This window comes from Lygodium microphyllum, chromosome 11 (genome assembly GCF_053477565.2).
Source record: "Lygodium microphyllum isolate KBCC chromosome 11, Lygodium_microphyllum_v1.1.10, whole genome shotgun sequence".
NCBI classification, from domain to species: Eukaryota; Viridiplantae; Streptophyta; class Polypodiopsida; order Schizaeales; family Lygodiaceae; genus Lygodium; species Lygodium microphyllum.
In genome coordinates this window covers 9,678,381-9,702,813 of record NC_141145.1, presented here as the reverse complement: position 1 = coordinate 9,702,813, position 24,433 = coordinate 9,678,381, and the positions used below count along the sequence as shown (strand labels likewise).

Sequence of the window (24,433 nt, the reverse complement as noted above, 5' to 3'; positions counted from 1 at the left end):
ACTGCAGCTGTGCCACGTGGCACCTACCCAACCTGCTGGCATGGCATCCTGCGCCATCCTCTACATTGTCCGTACTCCTAACGTGGCCAAGGAATGACTCGCTCACAACATGAGCATTGTATATTCAATATTCAATAGTTCGTTCAAACTCCATTGTGTTCATTGTCTCTAAGCTACCCTAACCCCTAATTGTGTTCTTTTGAGTTTATGCTTTGTCATACACTTTCATTTATGTTTCTGCCTTCTTATGATATTTCTTCAGAGCAACATGCCAAGAAAACAAATCATCCCTAGAAAGAATGCTTGCATATTGCAGGATACCAAACTACTCATTGACCCAAGTCCAATTCTTCCTTTTTGTAACACCTATAATAAATGACCGTGCAGAATGTAGGAGTTGAACTAAAGACCTAGTCACCATGTTGTTCGACTTAACCAACTGAGCTACTCTCTCTCTCTCTCTCTCTCTCTCTCTCTCTCTCTCTCTCTCTCTCTCTCTTGTGTGTGTGTGTGTGTGTGTGTGTGTGTGTGTGTGTGTGTGTGTGACACACTAGTCACACCTACATTACTATATGGAGCAGAGGTATGGGGTTGCAGCTTGTACCACAGGCGTCTTAGCCCACTCACTGATCAGATTGGAATAGAGAGGGATTATTATGATGGTTGGGATAGCATGGAAAGGCCATTGATCATGATGATAGAACGCATGATTAGGAGTAAGCCCTCCACCCCACATCCCATTGTCAGAATAGAGCTAGGGGCAACATCTATAGTTACGGAGACACTCTTCAGGGCAGTGACCTTTTGGCACAAACTATGGGAACTTCCACGCCATAAATACTCCAGATTGGCACTAACCTCATCTAGACAACTAGCAACTGGAGGCGAGAAGAACTGTTGGTTTTCACAGATGACTATTTGGATGAGCCTACATGGTTTGGATATTGACTGTCTTCCACCTTTGGATTATAGCCTTGACTGCCCTACACTATCTCTCAGTTGATTCGAGTTGAACCAGGTGATCAGAGCTGATATCTTGAGGATTGAGACAGCAAGGACATGGATCCATCCACCCCTCCCTCTAGGATCGAGGATGGAGTTCTATAGGAGTCATTTCTTGTCTCTCTCTGATGATGGTTTCACTATTCGGCCAACATATATGGACACCCATCTCTCCCATAGCGTACAGGTTGCTATCGGACAGATTCGCACCTCCTCACATAAGCTTCAAATGGAGACAGGAAGATGGACAAATACCCTAGCACAGGATAGGACTTGCCAGCTCTGTGGTCGAGAACCTGAGACGAAGGAGCACTATATATGCAGATGCACAATATACTATGACATATGAGGACGGTACCACTGCCTCTTCCGTGATGGATTTGGACCCCTTTGTTGCGTCATGGAGTACAAGGACCAGAGATGCCTAGGTCTTTTCCTCCTGGAGCTCGGGAGGCGCCGAACTACTGCACTACTGCGAGACAAGAGGCCAGCTCACCCAGAGGGACACACACAGAGGGCAGTGACAGACTTCTTCTACAAAGCCAACCCTACTCACACTACCAACCTAGCAGAGACAGAGCCACCCCGCCAGACACCTTACATGCCACACCGTGGTGTCACATTGGATAGAGCCACTTCCCTTCGTCGAGGACAACGACCCTGTCTACCAAGAACACGTCCGAGGAGGCCACACCACAGTCGGATTAGAGCCCTTATCACAAGACACCGCAGACTCACCACCAGGCATATCAGTGAAGCAGCTAGGGACTGCATCATAGCTGAGATCATGTGCAGATCTTGAGATTAGCTTCAGCCCATAGTCCCCACCATACTTTTGTACATAGTTCTATCAGATCTGGTTCTCCTTTCCTTTCCTTTTCTTTTCTATCGATGGAATAACACTACACATGGTTCAACTCTAGTATAGTCCCATCATATAGTTATTTTCAATATTGTTTCATAGGCCACCCACTTATTTGTAACTACTGATGAACATTGGCCTTATGTAGATGTCACTCTCTCTCTCTCTCTCTCTCTCTCTCTCTCTCTCTCTCTCTCTCTCTCTCTCTCTCTCTCTCTCTATATATATATATATATATATATATATATCTCTCTCTCTCTCTCTCTCTCTCTCTCTCTCTCTCTCTATATATATATATATATATATATATATATAGAGAGAGAGAGAGAGAGAGATGGGGGATAACAAGATTACAAAGTTTAGGGTGGCTCTAGGCCATCATATATAAACCAAGTACAATAGAATCAACAAACAAAAAAGGAAGAGCGTAGCAAGAGGCACCCTAGGACTGAACGACACACAAGATCAAGAGTGTTGATGAGATTTGGCCGCGTGGGCCTAGGCCTTCAGTGCCAATGTCTCCAATACACCTATTAACTTAGATGCTATCCTTGCAATATTACAAGGAGATTCTAAATGTTGGCTAAATATATTCCCTCTCTCGAGGATCTCCTAGCACTGCAAAGGATTGGGCTGCCGAGGGTTAGCCCATGAGAAGAAAGGTCCATCTCCAAGGCAGGAGGTAGAACCTGGGTACTTGCAATCCCACACACCCGACCATCAGCATCAAAGGCCAATAGAGCTACTGGATCACAAGCGAGCCATTGTCACATTGGATAGAGCCACTTCCCTTCGTCGAGGACAACGACCCTGTCTACCAAGACCACGTCCGAGGAGGCCACACCAGAGTCCGATTAGAGCCCTTATCACAAGACACCGCAGACTCACCACCAGGCATATCAGTGAAGCAGCTAGGGACTGCATCATAGCTCAGATCATGTGAAGATCTTGAGATCAGCTTTAGCCCATAGTCCCCACCATACTTTTGTACATGGTTCTATCGGATTTGGTTCTCCTTTCCTTTCCTTTTCTATTCTATCGATGGAATAACACTACACATGGTTCAACCCTAGTATAGTCCCATCATATAGTTATTTTCAGTATTGTTTCATAGGCCACCCACTTATTTGTAATGTTATCTTTACCTTACTGATGAACATTGGCCTTATGTAGACATTAATATCTCTCTCTCTCTGGGGCTCTTTCTACTTGAAATACGACGCCACAGAGACCGCCTCCTACGAACCACGGAGCAAAGACAAGGAGCCACAAACCAACGCACACTCAACGAATTCTACCAAATACCAACTACCCTCCCCACCACCGAGCCCCCACCAGCCCAACCGGCCTCCCAACCCCGAGGGACCACCTTAGAAATAGCCACAGCGAGAGGCAAAGCCCGGCGCCCACGCCCCGCCAGCCCCCATACCCGCAAAAGACACATGTCGAAGATACAAGGGATACTACGCCGCCATCGGAGGGCCCTGCCCCGCCGCTTTAGTCTCTCCATGCTAGACCGACCCATGCGGGACATCCTAGGATGAACACCCCAGGAGCAATTCCACACCACACTGGGAGTACCTCTAGATTGTATCTAGTCTAGATATCATTTTGTACCTACTCAATTTAGTTCAACATAGCATAAACGTTAGCTTCACTAGGACTTTTGAAACCTCCCAGACATTTTGTATGCAACATTTTGGTCTCATAGGCCAACTTGGCCCGTTGTAGACGTTAATATAACTTTCTTTCTTCTTCTTCTTCTCTCTCTCTCTCTCTCTCTCTCTCTCTCTCTCTCTCTCTCTCTCTCTCTCTCTCTCTCTCTCTCTCTCTCTCTCTCTCTCTCTCTCTCTCTCTCTCTCTCTCTCTCTCTCTCTCTCTCTCTCTCTCTCTCTCTCTCTCTCTCTCTCTCTATATATATATATATATATATATATATATATATATATATATATATATATATATATATATATATATATATATATATATATATAAACAAAAAGAGTTATAGGATAACAAGATTACAAAGTTTAGGGTGGCTCTAGGCCATCATATATAAACCAAGTACAATAGAATCAACAAACAAAAAAGGAAGAGCATGGCAAGAGGCACCCTAGGACTGAACAACACACAAGATCAAGAGTGTTGATGAGATTTGGCCGCGTGGGCCTAGGCCTTCAGTGCCAATGTCTCCAATACACCTATCTTCTTACGTACAAGGTCACGGCGAGACGACTTAGATGCTATCCTTGCAATATTACAAGGAGATTCTAAATGTTGGATAAATATATTCCCTCTCTCGAGGATCTCCTGAGGGTTAGCCCATGAGAAGAAAGGTCCATCTGTTAGCAGAGTATTTGTCAGCTCATGTGTGAGTCTGAGCTTGATCCGGGCTGGGTATTTTTATTAGGTATTTTAGGTATTTTCTGGTGTGGCATTTTATGCCAGTGGAGCATTTTATGCACCACTCGGCCAGCATTAATGCTGTCCGACCAACATTATTGCTCCCCACTTTTTCAGCCTATTTATACTCAGTGCTCCTCCTCAGTCAGTATCATCATCATCATCTTCACCATCTGCAGACTCTATGAAGAGAGGAGCCAGAGCCAGAGCCAGTGCCAGTGCCCACGCAACCAGTGACTCACTGTTGTATGCGACTGTCTCGTGTTCAGATATATGGATTCCATTTCCCGTGCATACATTTGAGTTCTCATCTATATCGTGTTCTTTTCTTTTCTCTTTTTGTCTTGTGTTTCAGCAATTTATTTCAGCACATGTTTATGCTTCCACCGCTGCTCCACTTCTGACATGGTATCAGTTTTCAGGATCTATGCTCCTGCTGTGTTTTTTTGCTGATTCAGCATCTTTCGTGGCTGAATGACTGTTAATTCAGGCCGTTTTTGCTGTTTTTGGCAGTTTTTGACTGATTTTTTGACTTTTTGCAGCAGATTTTGTCTTCTATTGATCAGATTTTGGGTTATATTGCATGTGAACTCTCATTTTCTGCAGTCTGTGTTTGTGTTTTGGCTGTGTTTCCTCTCTCAATTCCATCTCTTCTCTACTTCTCTTCTTATCCTCTCCATATGGCTCCTCCGTGCACTTCCACTGATGATAAGTTACATAGACCTGATTATCTCACATGTAGTGCTGTCATGAAAGCTTGGTTTGTGCAGAAGCGGTTATGGTACATCGTCTGTGGAGTTGTTCCTCGACCTCTCCGTCCTTTTCCTCTTCCTAAAGACTTTGATGAGGACAACCATGAGGAAGCGGTGCTCACATGGGACTCGGACGATGCCCATGCTTACTCGGCATTGCTTCGGTGTATTTCTAAAGCGGTCTTACCGGCGGTTACCTCCTATAGGACATCTCCTGAAGTATGGCAGAAGTTGCAACAGATGTACGAGGCACCTTCCACCATGCGGGCAGTCACACTTTATGGCCAGCTCCAGCAAATGACGTTTGAGCCGAAAGATACTATTCAGTCTTTTCTTCTCCGTGTTACGCAGGTACAGGACCAGCTTCGACACATGCAATTTGCTCTTCCCGAGGCGCATCTCGTCGGGACGGTCCTCTACAAGCTCCCCCCGAAGTTTGATGGAGTGGCCAATGCTTTGCGGGCGCAGACATCATCGACTCCCGTCAGTTTTACACATATGACCTCGATGCTTCTTGAGCATGAGACATCCTTGAGATTACAGGGGCGGCTTCCGGCACATTATGGAGGCGAGGCTTATGTAGCTTTAGAGAGGGGTGACGGGAAGAAAAAGTCGAAGGCCCAGTGTTACCACTGTGGCAAGAAGGGACATTTGCGGAAGGACTACAAGACGTTAGCGGCTTCCAGGAAGGAGGAGCAGAAGAAGAAACGGGATGTTGAGTCTACCGATGAGTCCTCTCCTTCCTCAGACTCCGACTCAGATCCTCCGACCAAGGTGAAGTCCAAGGCACGGAAGGGATCCTCTTCTTCGGATCGCGGAAAGGGCTTGGTGGCCCCTTCCTCGACTGCTTTCTAGTGGTGGTGATGAGGTCATCCCTCACGACTCTCTTGTGCCAGAGAGGGAGTGTGAGCGGGTGTTCAGATGGGGCAGCCGCTCCTCATCTATACTTTTATACAGGTGCACAGGTTCCAGAGAGGGACGTCCCTGACGCATCAACTTCAGTCTGGCGGCATCAAATCCTGGAGCTGGGATTGACATCCAGGTTCATGCTGAGCTGGTTATCTGACAGAGAGCGGGAGGCTTTCGTCTGGAGCTCACATGAGGGGACACTTTGGCGGTCTGGCCAAAGGCGGGGAATCCATGGTCACCTATGTTCAGGGGCATTTTTGACAGGATGGTCTTGTATGCTACTGCGAGACATTGATAATGGACACAGAGACATGCTATGATCTTCTCTATTTTCAAGTGTTTGGTACGATCGACATCGACATCAGGTTCTCTCCGAGGCACCTTGGTGGTGGCTTGATCACCCACTGCTTGGGTATCCATGGTTCTACTTGATGGTTCTAAGTTGTATAGTTTCTGATCCCTTTTCATTGTACTATTGTATTGTATCAGATCACTCATGATCTGAGAGAGGGTGTTAGCAGAGTATTTGTCAGCTCATGTGTGAGTCTGAGCTTGATCTAGGCTAGGTATTTTTATTAGGTATTTTAGGTATTTTTTGGTGTGGCATTTTATGCCAATGGAGCATTTTATGCACAAGTCGGCCAGCATTAATGCTGTCCGACTTGTGCATAGAAACCTCCATTGGCATAAAATGCCACACCAAAAAATACCTAAAATACCTAATAAAAATACCTAGCCTAGATCAAGCTCAGACTCACACATGAGCTGACAAATACTCTGCTAACACCCTCTCTCAGATCATGAGTGATCTGATACAATACAATAGTACAATGAAAAGGGATTACAGAAACTATCATTCCCGTGCATACATCTGAGTTCTCATCTGTATCGTGTTCTTTTCTTTTCTCTTTTTGTCTTGTGTTTCAGCAGTTTATTTCAGCACATGTTTATGCTTCCACCGCTGCTCCACTTCTGACACCATCTCCAAGGCAGGAGGTAGAACCTGGGTACTTGCAATCCCACACACCCGACCATCACCATCAAAGGCCAATAGAGCTACTGGATCACAAGCGAGCTGTTGTCATTGTGGCTCCTTGGGAGGTTGTGGATCCTCGGGAGCAATGGAAACTGAAGAAGTCTGCACAACTTAGCAGCGTGAATAAGTACAAAGAGGATCCAATGATGATGAAGGACCAGCAAGTACTATAGGCACAGAAGTCTCATTGGCTTTCCCTTTAGCACAATGAGCTTCCGTCCATACTTGTATCCCCAAATTTGAGGGAGGAGTTGATTGTGGTTTTGAGTGATTGGGCTCAATAATCTATAGCTCAACAAGACAAGGGGCGTGTTTTGCTCTTTATCCAAAGGTTATCCAAAGGCTGATCCACCAAGGTAGTCCTATCTACACACCCTGCAAAGAAATGACCCAACTAACCGCAAGAGAAACACTGTCCGGAGAAAGTACCCCACTTAAGGCGAAACCAAAGAGACCACATACCATTGCAATTGAAGCGTAACCAATTGAGAGTCTTTCTCGTTGTATTCCCAAGCATATGCATCTTGTTTCTGTCGACTACCTTCAGACTAGGAGGCTCCAACACGTAGCTGACATCAACCATAGCATCCTTGAGAAGGGCCCAATAAACAGCCAAGCATTACTCCACTTTCACCCATACCAGGCATGCCTGCTTAAGTAGACATTGAAAATCTGCAATTGGACGCTAAGAAACAATATGCACCAATTGTTTATCAAAGAAGAGGGGTTGTTGATGGAGAAGAAAGTTCCAAGCTAAGGGAAAGTGAAGCACCATTTCATCGAAGCCACGGGGACCAGCAAAAATCTCCTCCACACAATCAATCTGAAGAAGAGCTACCAACCACTAACAAATCCTGGTGAGGATAGGAATCCAGCCTGTAAAGAAGAGAATAATTCCTCGCTCATGAAAGGTAGAAAAGAAGCGAAGAACCTCATGAGTGTTCACCCATGCATCCAAAATTTCTTCCTTTGTGCAGGCAGGAATTTCCTTATGATTATGCTAAACATACTCCACCAAATGAGAGTTAGCAAACTCTAACAACTACTCCCAATTTGGCTCTTGGGAATCTAGCAAGGGAGAGGCCACCTATGCATACGAGCGTAGAGAAGAATCAGCCGGATCATGGGCCGCAAAGGCAACAAGAAAATCTTCAAACTTGCTGCGTGCTGATCATCAAGGGGTGATGAGGCCATCTCATTAGTGCAGAAGACCGTCTCTTCTTCTGCTGCACCATCTTCAATCTCCATGGCTAGGTCTCTAGCCATAGGAATTAAATCAATGCAGTCAATGCATATACATTAGCCCGAACAGAGAAAGCACAACAAGGCCCTCAAAAGGGCAAGAGCACCGAGCACAACAAGAGAACTACACGCTGAGCAAGAGATGTCACCGTAGAGAGCATCAAGCAGGAGCTGCAGCAGAACGGGTTAGGAGGCTTGAAGGCGTAGGGCAAGCTGCCAAGCATAGACTTACAGGGCAACTCCCTAGGCAGGGATAGGTAGACACAAACAAGCAACAGGGCTAGGCCCATGCGGGACATCTTAAGATGACCACACTCCATGAGCAGTTCCACACTGCACTTGAAGTGCGTCTAGATTGTATCAAGTCTGTATACCATTTTATACCTACTCACCTAGTTCACCATAACACTAGATAGTAGCTTTACTGGGACTTGGAAAACTTCCCAGACATTTTGTATGTAACCTTTTGGTCTTATACGCCAACTTGGCCTTTTGTAGACGTTAATATAACTCTCTCTCTCTCTCTCTCTCTCTCTCTCTCTCTCTCTCTCTCTCTCTCGTTGTGACTGATTTCTATACACATCTTAGACTAGTTCCTTCTGCGTGCAAGGCAAGACAAGCAGTACTGTCTTGCAGCAAACATGTGAAGCAAGCACAGGCTAAGGACGATGTGGTGCAGAAGGTAGCAGGCAGGTTGGTGCAAAAGGCTAAATCCTCCATAGGGAGAAGATCAGCATGCTGGACAAGATCTCACTGCCAATGTAAAAGACCCTTGCGTCTTGCAATGTATCCCTAGACACCTACAATGGAGTCCAAGACAAAAGCATTCCGAGTGAGACAATTATGCCAACAGCTCCAAAATTTGAAAAATGTTGGGTGTAAAGGCCCCTTAAGCTCTCCCGTGTATATATTACTTTACACATGTGAACTCACCCTAACGAATGTAAGTGTGCCATACCCTAAGTATAAATACATTCTTTTATTCTTTGTGTATACCACACTATTACACACCTAGTTGTCGACTCTCACCCTCACACTTAAGCTCACTGTTCAGCACCTCCATTGGCATGTGTGTTCTCTCTACTTCCACTCATACTCATCAAACTAGTATCACAGCCAATGGTCCACGCAAGCAGCTGCAACATTGGCAATCATAGACAGTAGTCGCCAACTACTACAGGCGACAACCACATTCAGTGCATAGGCACTAGCTGTGGGCAGCGACAGTCGTCAGGCCCAACTGGCTGACAGGCAGTGCAGGCAAGCATCAGACAGTGGTCAGGTGGACGAGACCTACACGCAGTGACCAGTGGACAAGACCAACGCGCTGGGGCTCAAGGCAAACGGCACATGCGGCAACAGGACCCGCACACGGGGCTTGGGCAGGTCAACACACACAGGCGAGAGTGCGACCGATCGCACTCAACAAGCCAAGCGGGAGCGCGACCAATTACAATCGACGAGCTGATCAGCACACAACCAGCGTGTGTCGGTTGATAGGAGACGAAGACCAAGCGGCTAACGTAGCACGTGTTGGGCTGACAAGAGCCAGACAGGAGGGCAGGTCAATGGCCCTCTTTATTGAATCTAGAATTTTTAGTTTTTTCTTTCTTCTCTTCCGGGCATTCACACGCATAAGCATAGATTATAAATCTGTGCAAATTTGCTCCTGGAAATTTAGGGCTTTTCCACATTTGGTGCCTGTCACATACTTCAATGACTCGAGACCCATAAATTGCAAATAGAGTGTGCACGAGTCTCGAAAATTTTGGGGCTTCTAGGCGCAAGTGAAAATTTTGCTTATTCGAGCCAATTCCTTTGGAATTTGTGCACTCTTGGATTCCAAAGTTGGGGAATTGCAGAATTTGTAAAATTTCTACAACATTTGCACACATTTGATGCTCGGGAACATGAATTGATGCAATTGGAATAGTTTTACTATAAAAATTTTGGGGCTTTCCACACTGGTGATGTATCTTGAGTTGATTTGAGGCTGGACAATGAAATTTGCAGCAGATATGTATTGTTGAATGCTCACTATGCAGTGAAACAGTGGTAAATATAGCATTTGGGTTATTTGCATTTGGGCATTATGGTGATGTATTACTAAAGCGGAAGCTTTCATTAATGCAAATGTATCAAATTTGATTCGTGTATATGCTGTAATCAATACTTGAGATATGCTGAAATTGCAACTAAATATCTGCTTCTTGGACACCTTGGAAGTAGAAGAGTGTGTACTTTTTGTTACATTCAACCCTTTATTGCGGTTGTTTATTGCTAAAGATGGCTGGCGGTGCATCTACATCTAACACAAAGAATCTCTTTGAGATGGCAATGGTTTTGATCTTTGGAAAAATCGTGTGCAAGGTATACTCTTTATAAAGGATTGTGATGATGCTTTAGCATAACATAAGCCTGTTACTTTGTCAGAAGAGAATTGGGCTAAAATGAATAAAAAGGCCATTACTTACATTAATCACAAATGATATCTTGGTTGATATAAAGGGGCTTGATACTGCCTACGCAGTTTGGGAGAAACTCAATGCTACTTATGAGAATACAAATCCTGTCAATGAGGTACATCTCATGCGAAAGTTGGTCAACTTGAAGCTTCATGAGTCTAAGCCTACCTCAAAGCATTTGAATACTTTCACTAGTATTTTGAGTCAGTTACAGGATGCAGGCTTGCTAGCTTTTGATCCTAAATTGAGGGCGATATTCTTGCTCATGACCTTGCCCTTGCCCGATCATGGGAATCATTGGTTGTATCATTGAGCAATAACCCCAACTTGGCATTCGATGGTCTGCGTGGTTCTATTCTCAATGAAGAGATTAGACACAAGGCAAGTGGGAAAAACAGTGGATCAGACTATAATGTAAGAGGAAGAACTGAAAAAAGATCTAATGCTGCCAATAAGAAAAAAAATCGCAACAAAATCAAGGAAAAACAACAAGATGTAACTTGTTATCAATGTGGTCACAAAGGGCATAAAAAGCTCGATTGCAGGTTAAAAGGAAACAAGAACGCAAGAAGCACGCTAATGCAAAAGGCAAAAAGAATGAAAAGGGTGAAAGCTCTATCCCTAAAAGAGACAGAAAAAGTAAATGTGGTATCTAGTGTTGTTATTGAGGAGATAAAAGAAGATAAAGATACTGGTTTGCCGATTGCCTTTTCAAATCCACATGCTATGACAATGAAGGGCATATATATCACTAAAACGTATGTGATAGATACCTTGTTGTCAACTCATGATGGTTTGTCACAATCGTGGATTGTTGACAACGGTGCTTCATTTCATGTAACTCTATCTTTGGATTAGCTTCATAAGCGAGCTAATCTGCATGGACCAGTAGGAGAAGCAAAAAAGTAAAAACATCTTGCATGAGCTCATGGTACCAATGACGAATCCGAATAGGCTCATCCTACTGCGAGGGAGACTAAGTAGCCTCCGGTACTTACAACGCACGTGACTAGGGAAGGGACTCCTCCTCTCCAAGGAAAGGTGAATCCTCCTCATCTGTAGAAGGCTCAGCCCCTCTGATGGCTGAGCATCCCTAGAAGACTCCAAAGGGGAGCAAGGCTGAAAGGTGAAAGTATGCAACAAAGAAGAAGAAGTAGTCATATCCATCAAAGATGGTACAGAAACGAAGATATAGGGTGGAGAAAGAGGAGCGAGAGGAGCCGAAGACGAATAAGGGATACTAAGAGGCAACCTATAAGGAAAAAGAGAAACTCAGGTGGGGAAGGGTTGGTTGATGATGAAGAATCACCTGTAAGAGAACCATCAATAGGATCCTCAAAGGTCGCAACCTCGTCAAAGATCACATCCTTGCTCACCTCAAGCTTTTATGTCGTCGGGTCGTAGAGTCGATAGCCCTTCGTGGTAGTGTTGTAGCCTACGAAAATGAGCTTCCAAGACTTCAAGTTAAGCTTTGTCTTCCTCTTCTTCTTATCCACATGGAAAATGCATCACATCCAAAGATACGAAAGTGAGACACAGAGGCTTTCGACAAAAGAAAGCCAGTCATGCCTGTAATACAAAAGTTGAGGAGCAGTTTCGAATGTAAACCAGAGTAGTCAACACCTCACCCCAAAGGGTGTGAGAAAGACAAAGATGTCGGGCAATCACTAGCCTGGTCTAATCACATAATCCACCACACCATTCTCCAAGGTCTTTAGATGGGTACACTCCACCCGAATGTTGTGATCCCTACAAAACTGAGAAAAGAGGTTAGAAGTAAACCCCCCACCATGATTTGCTCAAACACCACAAACTTTGAAAGTAGTCTGTGTCTCCACAAACACCTTTCACTCATAGAAACGGGAGTACGCCTTGCTCTTGTACTCCAAAAAATAAGGCCACGGAATCCATATATCCAACGCGAGACAATCTCATACAACAGTGAGTCACTGGCTGCATGGGCACTGGCACTAGCTCCTCTCTCCACCATGAAGTCTCCACACGTGTGACGGCAAATGAGTCACTGAGTGAGGAGGAGGAGCCTGAATAGGACAAAAATATGTCCTCAATATGATCTAGTCGGCCAACATTTAATGTTGGTCGACCAACAATAAATGCTCAATATGACCATTAAATGACACAAATAAAAATGCCTAGATATCCTAAATAATATCCCCAGCCTCTGCATGCACAGACTCACACATGAGCTGACACATCTACTAACACCCTCTCTCAGATCATGGGTGATCTGATGCAATACAATGGTACAATGAGAATGAATCATAAATCATATAGCATAGAACCGCCAAGTAGAACCATGGATATCCAAGCAATGGGTGATTAAGCCACCACAGGGGGGGCCTCGAAGAGAACTGATGTCAATGTCGATCGTACCAACTCCTAAAAATAGAGAAGATCATAGCATATCTCTGTGTCTGTCCTAATGTCGCACAGTAGTATACATGATCATCCTAGCAATATGCCTCTGGAACATACGTGACCATGGATTCCCTGCCATTGGCTAGACCACCAAAGTCTCCCCTTGTGTGAGATCAAGACTAGGAGCCAAGTCCACTCTCTGTCAAATAAACAGCCCATCATGAACCCAGATGTCAATCCTAGCTCCAAGATTTGAATCTTCCCATTCAATCAATGCATCAAGGAAGTCTCTCTCTGGATCCTGTGCATCTGTATAGATGTATAGATGAGGCGCGGCTGCCCCATCTCACCACCCTCTCACACTTCCTCTCTGGCACTGGAGAGTCATGAGGAATGCCATCATCACCACCACTAGAAAGCAGCCGAGGAAGGGGCCATTAATCCCTTCTCGCGAGAGCTGAAGAAGCTAATCCTTTCCATGCCTTGGACTTCGCCTTGGTCGAAGGATCGAAGTTTGAGTCTGAGGAAGAAGATGATTCGTCGGAGTAGTTCACATCCCGCTTCGTCTTCTTCTTCTTCTTGTTCCTAGAAGCCACTAACTCTTTGCAGTCCTTCCGTAAATGGCCTTTCTTCCCACTATGGTAACACTAGGTCTTTGACTTCTCTTCTTCGAACCCCTCTTTGAAGCTGCAAGAGCCTCACTAGAACCTGATAAAAGTCTCCCCTATAACCGCAATGATGCCTCATGCTCAAGTAGCATCAAGGTCATATGTGTACAACTAACAAGAGTTGATGATATCTACGCCCTCAAAGCAGTTGCCTCTCCATCAAACACCAGAGGAAGGTTAGAGAGTACAAGTCCCATAAGATGAGCCGCTGGGAGGGCAAACTGCATTTGCCAAAGCTGGTCTTGGATCACGATCAGATGAAGTAGAAAAGACTGGATAGTATCTTTGGCCTCAAACGGAATTTGTTGGAGTTGTCCATACAGAGTAACTACCCTCATGGTGAAAGGTGCCGCATACATTAGTTGCAACTTCATCCATACTTTAGAGGATACCCTACAGGAGGTAACCATTGGTAGGACTTCTTTGGAAATACACCAAAGTAAGGCCGAGTAAGCACGGACATCGTTGGAATCCCATGTAAGCATCGCTTTCTCATGGTTGTCTTCATCAAAATCAGTTGAAACAGGAGAAGGCCGTTGAGGATGTTCAATAGCTCTACAAACCATGTACCATAACCGCTTCTGTATAAACCAAGCCTTCATCACAGCATTCTGTGTAAGATAATCAGGTCGATTTAACTTATCATCTGTGGACATACATGGAGGAGCCATCTGTAGAGGATTTAGAAGAGAAGTAGAGAAAAGAGGGTATTTGGAGAGGGAACACAGCCAAACCAAAAGCATAGATTGCAGAAAATGAGAGTTTACATGCAATATTCACCAAAATCTAACCAAAACAAGAAGAAATTTGCTGCGAAAAGTCAAAAAATTAGGGAGAAACTACTTGAAACAGCAAAAACGGCCTGATAATACAGTCGCCCGGCCAAGAGGAGATGCAAAAACACCAAAACGAAAGCTAGAACTAACACGTAGACAGTAGAGTGGCTAATGCAAGCTGTACGAATGTTGACGTCAACAAAATACACAAGAAAAATAGGTCGCCTAGTTGGAGCAGCAGTCGCTTGATCAGCAATGGTCAGAACAGTCATGAAATCAGCAAAGAAAACATAGCAGGAGCATAGAACCTGAAATCAGATACCATGTCAGAAGTGGAGCAACAAACAAAAGAGGAAGGGAAAGAAAGAACACTGAAGAACACAATACGTATGAGAACTTAAATGTATGCTCGGAAAATGGAATCCACAAATCCAACACAAGACAGTCGCATACAACAATGAGTCACTAGCTGTGTGGGAACCGGCACTGGCTTCTCTCTCCACAAAGTCGCCACACGTGTGATGGCAGATGAGTCATTGAGTGAGGAGGAGGAGCCTGAATATATAGAACAAAAATACATCCTCAATATGATCAGGTTGGCCAACATTTAATGCTGGTCGGGCAGCAATAAATGCTCAATATGATCATAAAATGGCACAAATAAAAATGCCTAGATATCCATAATAATGTCCCCAGCCTCTACATGCATAGACTCACACGAGCTTACATATCTCCTAACAACTACTCAGTGTACTAGTCACTATAAGATGTATGCACAAGTATGGATTTCAACATGGCACTGAAACTATATATTTGCATCAGTTTGGCATGAGTTTTTGCATCAGTTTGGAGATCAATTACTGATCTGTTCAGCTCAGTTTTTGACCAATTGCAGATCAGACCATGGTCACTTTTGTATCAGTTTTGCATCAGTTTTTGTACTCAGTTTGCAATCACTTTGGGATCACATTTGCCGCAGTTTGTGACCAGGTTTCAGATCAGTTTATGATCTGATTATGCTCAATTTTTGACGGTTAACAATGGGTTCCATGGACAGCAACATGTTACTAAATGCATTGACAGTTTCATCCATGATTTATGCTAAGAATATGCTTTGTTGTGGTTCTCTAGTTAGAACAGTTGTGAAACAAGGGTTATGAATGCATCCAATGGGTTTCTAGCAATAGTTCTAGACTAATTTTCAGTTTTATGTCATGTTTATGCTAGCTGGAAATTTTCAGCAAGTTTTTGGGGCATATGGAATGGTTAGACAACAGTGGCCAATGTTGTGACTATGATGCCTTATGGAAATTCTAGTGCAGTATGCTGAGGTGATTGGTGTGAAATGGGTCTTTAAGACCAAATATCACAATGATGGTACTCTGGATAAGCACAAGGCGCAACTTGTCGCGAAGGGCTTCACACAACGGCCAAGGGTGAATTTCCATGACACCTTTGCACCTACAACTCGGATGGCTACCATTAGGGCCATTCTTGCCTTAGCTAGCCATAGGAGATGCCCGGTTTATCACCTTGATGTGAAGTTTGCCTTTCTCAATGGTGATTTGAAGGAGGAGATCTATGTTGAGCAGCCTCTTGGCTTTTCCTCTTCATATGGACAGGTGTACAAGTTAAAGGCGGCCCTTATGCCCTCAAATAGGCCTTACGTGCCTCGAACGAGAAGATAGACTCATTCCTCCAAGGGAAGTTGGAGTATCGACGTTCCTCTTCTAATCCCCAATTGTATGTCCACACCTTGACAAATGCCAAGTGGTAGCGCTTGGCAAATTCGCACATCAAGAGCAATCAGATAGATGCCACGTGTGCTATCAAGCCATCAACCTATTTTTATGGGCAATCAGTCAGTGATTACTGACTGACCAATCTTATTTTTGGGGCTATTTATGTCAGCCCAACCCACACACTTTGTCATTATACTAATCGCAGATTTCCAAGTTACTCATCATGGAGATTGTTGCACAAACCTCGAGGCTCGTAGCTAGTGAGTTCCTCGAGAAGAAGATACACAATTATGCGCATTGCACCCATGTCCATATCTACATTCTTTCTTCAACATTCATCATTTGCAAATCTTCATATTCTTCTCTCTCTCTCTCTCTCTCTCTCTCTCTCTCTCTCTCTCTCTCCGTGTTCACTCTTATCTCTCAATCTTGGTCATACGCTTCCGCACCACTGCACTCTGACACACACAATAGCTCCTAGCTAGTCCAATCAAGGTAGCAACCAATTCTAGGGCTTCCATGAAGAATTTCTAAAATTTCTCTCTCACACCTTCTCTAAACAAATCTCATCATTTCTCAACCATTCTCAAAAGTTCTTAGCCAAATTTAGTGGACAGTAGAGGAATTTTTGCTGTAAACCCTAATTTACAGCAGTAATTAGGGTTTAGCAGCCACCTTGGAACCTGTGCCATCAGTGAAGGGCATCATATACTGAAATCAGCACTTGAAATTCAAGAAATTGAGAGGGATTTCAGATGCCAACTCATCCATTGTAAATTTAAGGCAAGATTTGGCCAATTGGGGTCCTATTTGTGCAAGTTCTAAGTGAAAATCAAGGTGCAATTGACCCGAATTGCTTACTGATTGTTTGTATAACAAGGGGCTTTTGGATTAGCAAAGCATATTGTGGAATCTCAACCTATACTCAATCAATTAGCAATTAAAGTTTTAAAAATACTGAAAGGGGTGCCATGTTTGGGGCCAACAAGGTGTCTACTATCCAAGATTATTAAGGTAAAGTGTGCATTTCGGTTTATGCTCTTTAATTAATTGCTACAATTAAGTGCTTGATCACCTAGCCTCTGGAGCTGCATGTTTTTATTGGCACTCAACCATACAATGTCTCCAACAACCGATAAGAGAAACGATGGCCAGCAAAAGTGCCCCATTTCAAACAAAAAAGCAATGATGGCATGCCAAGACAATTTAACTGCAACCAATTACGCTTCTTGCGAGAGGTATCCCATAACATGCACATGCGGTTAAATTTTGTGGCCCGTAAACTAGGTGCTAGCAATCCAAACAACTTCTATGTGAGTCAAACCTATGCCGGGCATGGCTATGTTATTTGGGCATTTTATTATGGTCATTGTATGCTTATTTGGGGTATTTTATGCTGCCCGAACTGCCTCTATTTTGGTATTGTTTTCTTCATTATATATCCAGCTCCCTCCTCATTCAAATCATCACCACCTACAAGTTCTTGGAGAGAGGGAGCTGGTGCCACTGCCTAGGAGATTCCATTTCCCGAGCACATCTCTGAGTTCTCTTCCTTTGCACTGTTCTTCTCTTTTCTTTCTATTTTGTCTTGTGTTCAGCAATTTATTGCAGCACTTGTCTATGCTTCCATTGCAGCACCACTTCTAACATGGTATCAGATTGTAGGATCTAGGTTCCTGCTGCAATTTTTTTGCTGATTATAGGTCTTTTTACCCCTTGGTATTCAAGCGCCCTGCTGTCGCACATGTACAGCTTGTGTGTACTCAGCTATTGCCTGCGTTTTCAGCCTAGGCCTAGATTCTAGAAGCCTGCAATCGTCAATTTGCTGCATTAAATGCTCAACCAGCCTGCATTTTTCATTTTCTGTCCCTAACCGTGGCTGGGTGACTTTCATATACGCCGAATGAAAGCTTGGTTTGTGCAAAAGCAGATTTGGTACATTGTATGTGGAGCTATTCCTCAGCCTCGGCGTCCCTTTCCTCTTCCCGAAGATTTTGATGAGGACAACCATGGGGAAGTTGTACTTACGTGGGGCACAGATGAAGAGCGTGTCTATTCTACTCTTCTTTGATCTATTTCTAAGGTTCTACATATGGTTACCTCCTGCAAGACATCTCCCTAATTATGGTCAAAGCTTTAGTTGTTGTACGATGCACCTTCCACCATGCGTGCAGTGATGACGTTTGAGCCTAAGGACACCATTCAATTGTTTTTACTCGATGTTACACAGGTCCAAGACCAGCTTCAACACATTCATTCTGCCCTTCCAAAGGCCCATCTAATGGGTACGGTACTCTACAAGCTCCCCCCATAGTTTGATGGAGTAGCGAATGCTTTGTAGGCACAAACCTTATCTACCCCAATGAGCTTTAAACATATGTCCTCGATGTTGCTTGAGCATAAGGCTTCTTTGCATTTAGAAGGGAGGCTTCCATCTCATTGTGGAGGATCCAATGAGGCCTTACAGCTTCAAACAAGGGGGACAAGAAGAAATCATCGAAGACCAAGTGTTATCACTGTGGTAAGAAGGGACACTTACAAAACGATTGCAAGGAGTTAGCAACTTCACGAAAGAAGAAGAGAAAAAGAAGAAGCGGAATGCAAACTCCTCCAATGAGTCATCCTCTTCCTCAAACTCGGACTCCAATCCTCTAACCAAGGGAAAGACCAAGGCGTGTCAAGGATCTCCTTCTTCAAATCGAGGGATAGGTATGGCTGCCCCTTCCTCTGTTGCTTTTTAGTCTAGATGATGTGGTCATCCCTCACGACTCTCTAGTGCCAGATAGGGCATGTCAAAGGATGGTGAGATGGGACAGTCCAGCCTCGTCTATACAAGTATACCAGTGTAGAGGGTTCTAGAGAGGGACATCCCTAACACATCGACCACAGTCTGGCAGGCTCAAACCCTAGAGCTCGGATTAACATCTAGATTCATGATGGACTGTTATTTGACTAAGAGCAAAATTGGCTCCTAGAGTCTAAGCTCACATGAGAGGACACTTTGGCAGTCTTGGCCAAAGGCAAGGAATCCATGGTCACATATGTTCAGAGGCGTTTTTTACAAGATTGGTCTTGTATGCTACTACAAGACATTGTTGACAAGCACAGAGATCTGCTATGACTCTTTTCTATTTTCAAGAGCCGGTACGATCAACATCGACATCAAGTTCTCTCCGAGGCACCTTGGTGATGGCCTGATCACCCACAGCTTGGGTATCCATGGTTCTAGTCTAGTGATTCTTTGTTATATAGACTATGATTAGCCTTTATCATTGTATCTTTGTATTGTATCAGATCACCCATGATCTGAGAGCTCACTTAGCAGTCCAAACAACTCATGTGTGAGTCTAGGCATGGCTAGGTTATTTAAGCATTTTATTATGGTCATTATATGCTTATTTGGGGCATTTTATACTAGCCAACCTACCCCTATTTTCGCTTTGTTTTCTTCTTTATATATCTGGCTCCCTACTCATTCAGATCATCACCTATAGGTTCTATGGAGAGAGGGAGCTGGTACCAGTGCCTAGGAGCCAAAGACTCATTGTTGTACACGTCATTCTCGTGTTTCATATATGGATTCCATTTCCCGTGCACATCTCTGAGTTCTCTTTCTTTGTTATATTCTTATGTTTTCTCTCTTCTATCTCATGTTCAGCAGTTTATTTCAGCACTTGTCTATACTTCCATTGTTGCACCACTTCTGACACTAGGAAGCACCAAGATCATATCAATAGCTCCCATAGCTTCCTTTTACAAAAGCCAACACTACACAATAGGGCAAGCTTCCACTTCCACCCACACTAGACACTCCTTTTGAAGCAAGCGCCGAAAATCAATCAACGATTGCTAAGGCACAGCATGAACAAGGCAGCAATCAAAAAACAAAGGCACCTTGGCTAGGAGAATATCATGGAGCATGGCTGAGTTTAACATTACTTTATAGGTCCCACAAAAATCTCTTCTACATAATCACCCAATACTAGTGCATTCAACTAGTGGAAAATCCAAGAAAGCACAAGATCAGGCCTATAAAGAAAAGGATAGCCCCTCTTTCATAGAATGTTAAAACTGAATGTAACATTGTCTTTGTATCCAAACCAGCTTCCAAAACATCATCTTGATCCTGATCAGAGAAGGTTTCATGGTTATGCTAGACATTATCTCCCAGCAACATATTAGCAAACTCCAACAAGTGATCCTAGACCAAGACTTATGATGCCTTGGTGGCAAACGTGACATGTGCATGGGAGCACACCTAGTGATCATTTAGCAAGGGGTCCTCACGGTCTTCCATCAAAGCATCAAAAGCATGTTTGTTGCATTTAACTGCTGGTTGCGCATCAAGACCGAGTTGAACCTCGAAACAAGGGACCACCATCTCAGTACATGAAACCATTTCCTTCCCCTCCTCGACATCCAAATTAGGCCCCAAATCCTCCACCACCTAATTGATAAAAGTTGTGTTCAACTCAAACATGACTGATGTAGCACAAATAAACAACAATAAATGCCTTTCTCCGTCTCTACCTTAAGGCACATAAGACACAATTTATATTCACAGTGGGATTGATTGTCCCAATGTGTCCTGTTTTGAAAAAACAACTACTATTGTTGTCCCAAGCAAGTATGTACCACTCTCCCTCTACAACGAAGACTGTAGCCAACCGACCAGTGGCCCCACCCCGAGGAGTCACCTTGGATAGAGCTACAGAGAGAGGCAGAGCTTGCCACCCACACCTAGCAGGCCCACGCCCCCACACGAGACATCACCTACAGATATAGCGGATATTACAGCGCCACCAGGGAGCCATATCCCACCGCTTCAGCCTCTCCATGATGCTGGACAAGCCCATGCAGGACATCTTAAGATGACCACGCTCCATAAGCAGTTCCACACTGCACTTGAAGTGCATCTAGATTGTATGGAGTCAGTATACCATTTTGTACCTACTCACCTAGTTCACCATAACACTAGATAGTAGCTTTACTAGGACTTGGAAAACTTCCCAGACATTTTGTATGTAACCTTTTGGTCTCATCGGCCAACTTGGCCTTTTGTAGACATTAATACAACTTTCTTTTCCCTCCTCTCTCTCTCTCTCTCTCTCTCTCTCTCTCTCTCTCTCTCTCTCATTCATTCATTATGGATTGTCCTAAAATAAACACAAATACTTAGAATACTTTCCCATTTGATCGAACTTGCAAGATCAAAGAGCCTGATACTCACGTTATATCTCGCAAGCGGCATTGTTGAGGTGTTATCTGCTCCACCATATAGTCTTGTTCAACAGAGGGTGTTCCCACAAAGATGTCCAAATACCTAGAAATCAAAGTAGCCTTGTGTCACTCCAAATGTTGCATTGCTTGAATGAAAAAACTTCCAAAGTACTTCAAGCCCAGATGTATATTGCAACGTGCCACCAAGCTTATCTCATCCTTGTCATAAACCACATGATGTTTGAAAGTTAGCACTTTTATAATATATCATAAGTTAATAAGGCCTAGTGTGTGTTTACTGAAGGAATGACAAGTTAGATGGAGTGTATGAGGACAATCAAATAAAGCTTACTTGAGATAATGATTAGGATCCACATCACTTGTGATTTTTTCATTGGCTTTTGCATGAATAATCTTCTTTATTTCACAATTCACAAAATAATTGAAAGAGTCGATGTGCTGTTTAACCAAGCCTCTGACCTGCCAATAAGATCCAAAGGACAATAATGATGAGCCATTGCGAAGACATATTAGTATGGAGACCATCCAGAAGCACTTATACAAATGTTTCAAGCACTAAAAATTGGGGACAGGCAATCATGAAAACTCATTAACCCTCCCCCCCCCCCCCCAACAAAACCCCCCACCAAAAGCAATACAGATAGGGCATCTAAAAGGACTCATATAAATGTTACGAGTTTCAATTTGAGAGAGAGAATCATAAAAATGCTTGAAATTTTAGATACATGTAAGGAAAAACTGAGCAGGCGTGAGCGCGCATGTGTGCACAGCTGTGGCATACCTTGAGAAAAGCTGGTAGGAGCTGGAACTTGTCAACCGCGGTTTTGACAGGTGCTTCCAGGCCTTTGCGTTTGGATTTGGGAAGGTCTTTGGCACTGGCCATGTCCGCGACCATGACTGCAAGCGACCTTGAAGAAGGTAGTGGACCTCCCTAAAACCTCGCTCGCCGGCAGCACCGCCTTATTAGCTTGTACGTGCTATACACCCAGGCCGAGCCAACCCACTGCTAGCTCATACAACGTGTCCTCGGCAAGAGAGAGAGAGAGAGAGAGAGAGAAATGGTCCTAACATTCCCACCGATAAATATTTGTCAAGTCTTTGGAACTCTCCAAATGAAGTACCGCCATTTTTAGAGCCACTCTTTAAAGCCCATTACATATCTATTAGCTAATGCACTACACATATAACAAACCATGTACTTTACATAAAATGGTGTAATTTTTAAGCTACTACACTTATCTTCCACATCCTTAAATGTACAACGTTTTTACCTAACAACAAAACACATTTCAAATAATTGTATTTGTGATAACATAAATGACTCTAAACAACACCAAAAAGGCTACATAATAACAAAGCATGCATCAACAAATGCAAAGGAAGGTTCAAAGTAGAGAGAGAGAGAGAGAGAGAGCTGTGTGTATGTGTGACTAAATAGAACGGCTCTCGTTTGGACAACAAACAATGAGCTCCATTATGCATGTTCCTCGATGATACTATTTTAGTGCCAAAATTTTATGATTATGCTTTAGGATGCTACTTGGATTGGTTAGAGCTTGATTAGCTCAATTTTGCTAAATTTCATTATTGTAATAACAGTTTTGGCAGTAAGCTATTAACAATAACTTTATGCCTATTGAGGCTTGATGATTCTTCGAGTATACTATATGTCTACAATGATGTCTGTCATGGATGTATAAGCCTAGATATGGTTATGGCATGCTTTGCCACACTTCGATTTGACCTACATTTTATATACTTGGGCTTTGGCCAATTGCTTTGAGCTTCCATGCTTACTCACTCACAAGTATTGAAGCTTCATTAGATACTTATGCTCCCAAATGTATTTCTGATGCACTTGGGCTTTCAAGATGCTTTGATATATATGTCTTGAGCTTTGCTTACTCACTTTGCATTCAAGATTTGCTTCTAGTATGAGAAGCTTATGCTCACTTGGCAACACTTCGTTCCTTGAGACAATGGAACTCTTAGTTCACGTATATGCTCTCTTGTATGCCATTGGACGCAGTTATCTCTGCTTATGGGCTAATTTAATTCCATATGGTCTAGACACTAGCACTTACCTTTGTCAATAGTTTGCCACTGACGTATATGCTTATGAGATGTATGGTTTACTGTTGATACTTGAGTTCATGACTATCTTTGGTACCAATGGTCTATGCTTAGTCACTTCTGGTTGCATTCTTTGCATCCTAGTTGCTACTTGGATATCCTTGGATTGACATATATTGATGTATTTATTTTAGCATTGCTATAATTATAATTTTCAACATTCTTTTGGAGAGTAGATATTATACTTTGGCAATCTATTACTTGTAATTGAAGGGTAACTCTATACTTTGGTATTTCCTCCTATTTTGTCCTTATTTTGACTAAGATTTAGGCACTAATTTGTAATAATTTATAGCTACTCATTTTCTTGGATTTTACATTGGTATATTATCATTATGTCTAGTTCTTTGAATGATAGTGCTATTTTCAATATTGAAAATCTTGATAGCAAAAATTTTACCTATTAGAATATGGAAATATGGCAGATACTGGTTCAAAAGAAGTAGTACCTATTGAATGATAGTGTTATTTTCAATATGGTAGGTATACTATCATTATGATTGGTTTTTTAAATAATAATATGATTTTCAATATTGAAAAGCTTGATTGCATTTATTTCACTTATTGAAATATGCAAATATAGCAGATACTAGTTCAAAAAAGAAGAAAGTTAGACCTTTGAAAACCAAGAGTGTACAACCTAAAGGCATTGATCAGGATACTTAGGATGAGTTGGATGAGCTATGTAAACCCACTCTTATATTATCATTGTCAAAATAGATTTATTTCAATGTTGTGGCACCTAAGGATAATACTTGGTAGTTATGGAAAAATATATGCAATCTTTATGACAATTAAAGTCCTCCTTCATATATGTACTAGT

The 24,433-nt window shown here is 43.2% G+C and overlaps 1 protein-coding gene across 2 annotated transcripts in view; it reads right to left on the bottom strand.

Annotated features, from left to right (window-relative positions):
* Window positions 1–22,558, bottom strand: part of NRPC2 (nuclear RNA polymerase C2) — a 181,221-nt gene extending 158,663 nt beyond the window's left edge. For both annotated transcript variants that reach the window (XM_087688815.1, XM_087688816.1), the window contains exons 1-3: window positions 22,259–22,558; window positions 21,809–21,936; window positions 21,467–21,559 (exon numbers count right to left, since the gene is read on the bottom strand). In XM_087688815.1, coding sequence (XP_087544941.1) covers window positions 21,467–21,559; window positions 21,809–21,936; window positions 22,259–22,372 — 335 coding nt within the window. In that variant the 5' untranslated portion in view covers window positions 22,373–22,558. The remainder of the gene's footprint in view (window positions 1–21,466; window positions 21,560–21,808; window positions 21,937–22,258) is intronic.
* Between the last annotated feature and the right edge of the window lie 1,875 nt (window positions 22,559–24,433).